At 45.3% G+C, this 8,644-nt stretch overlaps 1 protein-coding gene across 6 annotated transcripts in view; it reads left to right on the top strand.

Moving 5' to 3' along the window:
* The window catches only part of KIAA0226L (KIAA0226-like ortholog), a 42,460-nt gene extending 34,171 nt beyond the window's left edge, over positions 1 to 8,289 (top strand). For all 6 annotated transcript variants that reach the window (XM_010854639.1, XM_010854640.1, XM_010854636.1 and 3 more), the window contains exons 10-14: positions 534 to 772; positions 2,066 to 2,127; positions 4,816 to 4,969; positions 6,215 to 6,305; positions 7,705 to 8,289. In XM_010854639.1, coding sequence (XP_010852941.1) covers positions 534 to 772; positions 2,066 to 2,127; positions 4,816 to 4,969; positions 6,215 to 6,305; positions 7,705 to 7,817 — 659 coding nt within the window. In that variant the 3' untranslated portion in view covers positions 7,818 to 8,289. The remainder of the gene's footprint in view (positions 1 to 533; positions 773 to 2,065; positions 2,128 to 4,815; positions 4,970 to 6,214; positions 6,306 to 7,704) is intronic.
* Positions 8,290 to 8,644: the final 355 nt, after the last annotated feature.

Below are 8,644 nucleotides of genomic sequence, written 5' to 3'. Positions count from 1 at the left end.
TTTTTTTTTTTTTTTTTTTCCTCATGGATTTATCCAGGAACTCTTTTAGGGTACTACTTTCCAATAGCATACATAGAATGCGTTATCATTTACAAAGCATTTTTCATACCTGTGGTATCACAGAATCCAATTCTGGGCTGTTTTGGTGGCTTCAGGACAATTAGCCTGAAGAGATTCGGGCTTGTCAGAGTCTTCCTGCCAAGTAGGAGGTTGGGTCTGCACGCCCACCAAATCCCCAGACCTTGAATCTCATGTTCTGTTGGCCCCGTGTCAGTTTAAAGGCCCATCTTCCAAATCCAGGAGTGCTGGGGGGAGGGTTCTGTTTTCCAACACCCATTCCACAAAAGTGAAGCTCATGACCCTCCGTGACTCAGGGCCTCCAGTGTCTGCTGTTCTCCCCAGCATGGCTTCAGCAGCATGAGGACAGCCATCTTGAGTCTTGACCTTGCGCCAGCGTTGGAGGCGAGGGCGGGGCGCGGGTGGGTTTCCGGCCTCAGGTGACCTGGTGCTCATCGTCCTTTGCACCCCGGCAGAGTTCGTGAAGCGGCTCCGGTACTGCGAATACCTGGGGAAGTACTTCTGCGACTGCTGCCACTCCTACTCGGAGTCCTGCATTCCCGCCCGGATCCTCAGGATGTGGGACTTCCGGAAGTACTACGTCAGCAACTTCTCCAAACGCCTGCTAGACCACATATGGCACGAGCCCATCTTCAACCTGCTGCACGTCAGCCACGGCCTGTACACCAAGGCCAAGGAACTGGACAGAGTGAGGGTGAGCAGCCACCTTTCCTGGGGGAGGGAGTCCAGCGGCCGAAAGGGCCCTGCGGCAGTAAGTGGACGTCTCCCCCGGCTCCGGCGATCCAGACAGACCCTTGAAGGGGTGGACTTACCATACAGCAGCTGGAGCTTATGCTTCAGAGACCTTCTCCTGCTTTGGCTCTTTTCAAAGCCCCTACCCAAATCTTACCTTTATGCCTAGTTTTGTTTGTACCTAGCTTTTGAATTTTATTATCTTTTAAATGGGGCTTCCCTGCTAGCTCAGTCAGTAATGAATCTGCCTGCATTCCTGGAGACCAGGTTAGATCCCTGGGTCGAGAAGATCCCTTGGAGAAGGAAATGTCAACCCCACTCCAGGATTCTTTCCTGGAAAATCCCAGGGACAGAGGAGCCTAGTGGGCTACAGTCCATGGGGATGCAAGAATAGAACACAACTTAGTGACTCAACCACCACCATCTTTTAAAGAAAAATTGTATGTGTTTAAGGGGTACTACCTGATGACTTGATGTATATATATACACAGTGAAATGATTGATAGTCAAGCTAATTAAGACATCCATCCCCTCACAGGGTTACCTGTGTATGTGATGAGAACACCTGAAACTTACTCTCCTAACAAATTTCCAGTTTTTAATACAGTCTGGTGAATTATAGTCATCATGCTGTACATGAGATCTCTAGACTTATCCTTGTTGTTTAGTTGCTAAGTCATGTCCAACTCTTCGCGACCCCATGGTCTTATCCTAGGTGACTGTAACTCTGTGTCCTGGACCAATTATCTCCCCATTTCCCCACCTTCTCAGTCCAGGATCCACCCTTATAGTCTGTGCTTTTATGTACTTGACTTTTTTAGATTCCCTGTATAAATGAGATCAGGCAGTTTTTGTCTTTTTGTGTCTGACTTCACTCACTTGGCATTATGTTCTCCAGGTACATCCATGGTGTCTCCAATCACAGAATCTCCTTCTTTTGTACATAGTTTGGTGTTTTTTCAAACGAAGGCCCCCAACATTGTGTAAGCTTTAGAGTCCCCAAGACCTGGGTCCTTCTTGGACCCTCTGTAGATCTCTGGACTCAGTCATGGGCCCCTTTATAGACTGTGCATTATATGCTTTATATATATGCACAGTCAATATGCTTTATAGACTGTGCATTTCAAAGGCTTATTGTCTAGAGTTGTAGCATTTCAAGGTTAGAACTAACATTTAATTTTGACTTATGCATGTCCAGTGTTACTAATCATATTACACTTCCCCCCCCCTCCCCCCATTTGGTTTCTCACATTAGGAAATCCAGGAGCAGCTGTTTCATATCAAGAAGCTGTTGAAGACCTGCAGGTTTGCTGAAAGGTACTGCTGCGGGCTGGGCTGGGCTGGGCTATGAATGGGAGGTCTGATAACCTCCACACTCTGTGGTCCGTCTCCACCAGTGCAGAGTGACCGTCTCATGCCTCTCCTTGGCGATGTAGACACTCTCTTGAACGTTGCTAAACGTTCTTACTCACTACCAGGGAATTTAACACATTAAGAAGAATGGACCAGTATAAGCATAAAACAACCCTAGCCAGTGGACTTTTATTATTATTTTGGGGAAAAAAAAATGAAAGTGAAAGTCGTTCAGTTGTATCCAACTTTCGTGACCCCATGGACTGTAGCCCACTAGGCTCCTTTGTCCATGGAATTCTCCAGGCCAGCATACTGGAGTGGTAGCCTTTCCCTTCTGCAGGGGATTTAAGTTGTGATAAAATACACATAACATAAATTTTTAAGTGTACAGTTAAGCGGTTAGGTACATTCATGTTGGTAGGCAACCACCATCACCATCCATCCACAGAGCTCTTTTCATTTTGTAAAACTGAAACTCTTTACCCACAGTAGTTCTCCACCCTCTGTTCCAGCCTGTGGGAACCACCATTCTCTGTTCTGTCTCTATGATTTTGACTATTCTAAGTACCTCATATGAGTGGAATCACAGTGTTTATTGTTTTGTGCCTGGGGTTTCATGTAGCATCATGTCTTCAAGCTTCACTCACACTGTGGCCCATGTCAGGATTTCCTTTGAAAGGCGGAGTGATGTTGAGTATTCATACATTGTCTGTATAGTCCATCTTTTGTTGATTGATCCATCTATCTTGGGTTGCTTTCTTTTGGTTTTTGTGACCAGTGCTGCTGTGTTCATGGGTGTACCACTGCCTTTTAAAACAGTGATAAAGAGGCATGTCAACTTTTATTGGCTGTATAATATTTTTCTGTACTATGATGTGGTATTCATTTAAGTATTGTCCTGTTACTGAACACCTAATACATTTTAAATATCTTTTGTTATCCAAAAAAAAAAAAAAAATCACACCCAAACACTAAGCTTCAGCTGAATCTCTGACCACGTCCATAGGTATGTCCTGAGGATGAGCTTTTGGAGGCCATGGCCATAAAGGCACAGGCATGAATTCATTCAGCAGAGATATTGTTAAGAGGAGGGAAAGTAGCTTACTCAAGGAGTTAGGATTATTTGTTTTAATAGCTGAGATCATAGTGTTAGTCTCTCAGTTGTGTCCAACTCTTTGTGTCCCCATGGTGCGTCCATGGGAGTCTCCAGGCAAGAATACTGGAATGGTTGCCATTCCCTTCTCCAGGGGATCTTTCCAACTCTGAGATTGAATCAGGGTCTCCTGCATTGCAGGTAGATTCTTTAGCATCTGAGCTACCAGTTGGGATTACAGGTTTTCAAAAAAATTTTGTTCTCTTTTAAAACTGCTTTCTGTTTCTGATCTTTATTTAATGATGCACTACTTCTGAATTACATTTCTTGGGGAGGAGCTTGTCCTTTATAATCATATGGCCTTGAGCTCTACCACCTGGCTTTGGGGTGAAAAATTAGTTTCTTCTCAGGGCCTCAGTTTTCTCTGTACATGTAACAACATCCACAGTTCTTACCATCTGCAAAAATGTCTTGAATATCCACTCTGTGCTTCAGATGAAAAAGCCATAGGACACATGTTCAGAGGAAGTCTGGAGAGGAAGTCAGCACAGAGAGATCTTTGCCAAAGATTTGCCTGTCACTGGTGCACGTGCTCCTGAGGGCATGGGGGAGGGGCAGCACATATTTTTTAAGGGACAAGGTGGGGAGGCAGGCACACAAGGCTTCCTAGGGACAAAGCCAGAGCTTGAAGAGCAAGTCAGAGGAAAAATGAGGGTTCAGGGGCCCTCCGGCCGAGGAAATAGTGTGAGCCAGGACCACCCGTAGCTGGGCAGAGAATTAAACTGGGTTCAGCAGCAGTATCCCTAGAGCATCAAGTTCAGTGTAGGCTTGGGAATGCAGTGCATGGTGATGCTGCTAACTGACATAGGGGGTTCAGAAAGAGACCGGAGGGCTCGGAGGAGATTACATACAGTTCTGAATGCCCTCGGGGCATCCAAGTGCCTTTAAGCAGCCCGCCCTTGTGGTTGTTGCTTAGTTGTGTCCGATTCCTTGTGGGACTGCAGCCCACCAGGCTCCTCTGTCCATGAGATTTCCCAGGCAGGAATACTCGAGTGGGTTGCCATTTCCTTCTCCAGGGGATCTTCCCAACTCAGTTGGATGCTTGTGTCTTAATATCAGTGCTGGACCTGAGGTTTGGGAGTCATAGCATCAATAACTCTTCCTGAGATATCCATCAGTCACACTGATGGACTTGAAACTGAGCTGGAGTTGAAGAAAGTGGTCATTATTATCTCAGTACGTGTTGTCAAGACTCAAAAACCAAATTTTAAGTTTTCTTTCACTCAGAGTGTACATGGGCAGCTGTCAGGGACACTTTTCTCATTCAGCTTTTTGAAATCATTATTTACGGAATTTTAACTTTCTGGCTTCCAAGCAAAACTTGCAAAATGTAAAGTAGGGAGTTAACTTGTTCCTACGGCTATTTTTTTTTTTTAAGTTGAGTTGAAAAATTTCAGTTTTGAGAGCCAGGAAAAAACAAACCCTTCTCCCCAGTCCCTGGTTCCCGCCCCGACCTGTGTGGGTGGGTTTCTGATTTCCTCTGGTTTTCTCTCCGGAAGCACATTAAAGGAGTTTGAGCAGCTGCCGGGACACTTGACGGAGGCGCTCCACTTGTTCTCCCTGGAGGACATGGTCAAGGTCAAGAAAGGGCTGCTGGCGCCCTTGCTCAAGGACATTCTGAAAGCTTCCCTCGAGCACGTGGCCAGCTGTGAGGTGAGATCTGCTTGCCCCAGCGGGTGTGTCCCTGAGCTGTCCTTTCTGCGGCCGATCCTGGGTGGGCTGTTTTGCACTTAGCTGCTTTACCCTCACAAACTGAGGAAAGTGCCAGCAACACTTTTCATTGCCGTAGTTTAGTCACTAAGTCGTATCCGACTCTTTGCGACCTCATGGACTGTAGCCCACCAGGCTCCTCTGTCCATGTAATTTTCCAGGCAAAAATACTAGAATGGGTTGCCATTTCCTTCTCCAGGGATCTTCCTAGTCCATGGATTGAACCCACGTCTCCTGCATTAGCAGGTGGGTTCTTTACCACTGAGCCCCCAGGGAAGCCCCTGCATTACTTACAGATGAGTGAAATGAGGTTCAGAGCTGTTCAGTACCAGACCAAGAGTGTCCTGCTGGTATGCAAGCCTGGGCCAAGCGACTGGTTGTCTGAGCACCCAGCCCGGTGCGTGGCCTCCCTCCATTCTCGTCTGCTCTGGTGTGCCAAGTGCAGCCGCATACACTCAGGATCCAGTGGGACAGGAGCTCTGTGTCTTCACGGACTGATGAATTGCAGGGGAGCTCCCAGAAATAAAATGAAATCATTTAAGAACACATGTTTAAAATCATGATCTTTCTCTGGTGCCTCAAACTACCCTGATGCAGTTGTCCAGACAAAACGGACGCACATTTATTGCTCTGACCCATCCACCGTGGCAGGAGATAGTATTCTGTTCCTTCTAGAGGCTGGAGTCACAGACACTTAAAAAATGATGTTTTTGAAACTGTATCATTAGAACTCTTGCATAGTGAGAGGAGTTTACCATCTTGGCTTATAGAATACCAAACTGAAATTTTTCTTTCATTTGACATAGACTTGTTTTTTAATTGTTTTTGTTTTTTAATTTTTTTTACTTGTTTTTTAATTGTTTTTTTTAATTGTTACTTGTATCCATGACATTCGGTGGCCTTCTGCAAATATGATCTGTTGCTTAGGCCTGTCTTTTGTCCTGTGCAGAATGTTTCATTTTGACTTCTATGAAAATTGCAATTCACAGATTTATATAAACCTTTTAAATGCAGAAACGTGTTACTTCCACAACCAATTTAGGGGATTTTAGAATAAGAAATTTTAATACCTGGGGTGGAGGACTGTGGAAATCTGGTGTTTATAGAGTTCTGTGAAAGTGGAACTCAGTTTCTCCATCAGGAGAAACGTTAGCCATGAAGACTAACTTTTGACTCCTATTCTTACAGCTATGTCAAGGAAAGGGCTTCATTTGTGAATTTTGCCGGAGTACAGCTGTCATTTTCCCATTTCAGACTGCAACGTGTAGAAGATGTTCAGGTATCTTAATACCATAATACTGTACACTTAATAGCAGTATAATAACATAAGCGCAAAGTTTGTTAACTTAAGCTTGAAACTGAAAGTCTCTCAGTCGTGTCCAACTCTTTGGGACCCCATCAAACTCAGGTCTCCTGCATTGCAGGTGGAGTCTTTACCAATTGAGCTATCAAGCTTAATAACAGCTTAATAACTAAAGCATAGTGTGATTTCCTTAAGGTATAATGATGCTAGTGTGTGCTTCTCTGTTGAATTGGAGCTGGTAAAGTTTTGGATGCACAGGGAGGAGGTGTGAGTGGGGCAGGGATAAAGGATGATGTCTCAGGGAACAGAGTTCAGAGGTAGGAGGTGGCCCTGCTTGACCTGTCCCCCAGTTCTTCTACATCAGGGCAAGTTACAGCTGCACCTGTTTTGTAATTGAACAGTCAACCCCAAGTTCACTGCAGGGGTCCCCAACCTCTGGGATCTAATGCCTGATGATCTGAGGTGGAGCTGACCTAATAATAATAGAAATAAAATGCACAAAAAATGTAATGCACTTGAATCATCCCAAAACCATCCCCCACCCTGACCCATGGAAAAATTATCTTCCACAAAACTGGTCCCTGCTGCCAAAAGTTTGCAAACCGCTGCCCTGGGGTTTGTTCTCAGGCTCCACGCCCACGAGGGTATAAAGGCAGCAGGACTGGGCCAAGGAAGAAGTTGAAAATGGTATGGTTGTCATGAAGGCTCAGTGCATCTCTCAGGGAACTCTAGAGCTGGGGTGGATTTTCACCATTTTCCCAAATTAAGGACAGAGAGCCAGCCAGGCCTTTAAACCTCATATTGACCAGTCACTGGATATGGTCTGGGACCAGCAAGGGGGCATAACCTTGATAGAGGCAGCTCTCTTTAGTTAGGGTCATTTCTAGAGAAGGGATGTCACCTCCTGAGCCATGAGCCACCGGCTCTCCCGGCACCCATGGTGGATGGTCTTTGAGCGGATCTGGGAGGCACTGCAGTCCACTACCCAGGCTCTTTGGGCCGGTTTCACTGGTCCTCATGGCCTTGTTGTTGTTTTTGTTTAGTTGCTAAGTTGTATCTGAGTCTTTGTGACGTCATGGACTGTAGCCTACCTCTGTCTATGGGATTCCCCAAGCAAGAATATAGAGCAGGTTGCCATTTCCTTCTTCAGGGTATCTTCCCGACCCAGGGATGGAACCCGTGTCTCTTGCAAGTGGATTCTTTACCACTGACCTACCAGGGAGGCCCATCCTCATGATCTACTGGAGACAAATCCTCTTGTCTTCAAGGGACCTCTTGGCTTTAGGTCCTCTTTCCCCAGGCTGGGGATGAGTGTCTGTTACATATTTGAGAAACCAGCTACCCATTTGCTGACGGCTCTCCTCCTTGCTTGCAGCGTGCAGAGCTTGCTTTCATAAGCAGTGCTTCCAGTCCTCCAAGTGCCCCCGGTGTGCGAGGATCACAGCGAGGAGAAGACTTCTGGAAAGTCTACCCTCCTCAGCAACATGATGTACTTGACTATATCGAGAAAGACCATGCAACATGCCTTACGATCACATCGCTTGTGTCTCCTGTTGATAACATTGTTTGACTATTGTCTATTAAGAAAAAAGATGACCAATATTCTCTTTATTATATATATTTAATATTTTTGGGAACTTCAGATCTTTGTTATTAAGAGTAGAGTTGTTACTGGTGCCAAAGAATGCTCAAACTACCGCACAATTGCACTCATCTCACATGCTAGTGAAGTAATGCTCAGAATTCTCCAAGCCAGGCTTCAGCAATATGTAAATCATGGACCATGAATGTTTCAAGCATGGACCAGATGTTTAAGCTGGTTTTAGAAAAGGCAGAGGAACCAGAGATCAAATTGCCAACATCTGTTGGATTGTTGAAAAAGCAAGAGAGTTCCAGAAAAACATCTATTTCTGCTTTATTGACTATGCCAAAGCCTTGGACTGTGTGGATCACAATAAACTGTGGAAAATTCTGAAAGAGATGGGAATCCCAGACCTCCTGACCTGCCTCCTGAGAAATCTGTATGCAGGTCAGGAAGCAACAGTTAGAACTGGACATGGAACAACAGACTGGGTCCAAATAGGAAAAGGAGTAAGTACGTCAAGGCTGTATATTGTCACCCTGCTTATTTAACTTATATGCAGAGTACATCATGAGAAACGCTGGGCTGGATGAAGTGCAAGCTGGAATCAAGATTGCTGGGAGAAATACCATAACCTCAGATATGCAGATGACACCATCCTTATGGCAGAAAGTGAAGAACTAAAGAGCCTCTTGATGAAAGTGAAAGTGGAGAGTGAAAAGTTGGCTTAAAG

Source organism: Bison bison, unplaced genomic scaffold (assembly GCF_000754665.1).
Source record: "Bison bison bison isolate TAMUID 2011002044 unplaced genomic scaffold, Bison_UMD1.0 scf7180017864345, whole genome shotgun sequence".
NCBI classification, from domain to species: Eukaryota; Metazoa; Chordata; class Mammalia; order Artiodactyla; family Bovidae; genus Bison; species Bison bison.
Note: the sequence above shows the minus strand (reverse complement) of the source record. Positions and strands in the feature narration are given on the sequence as shown.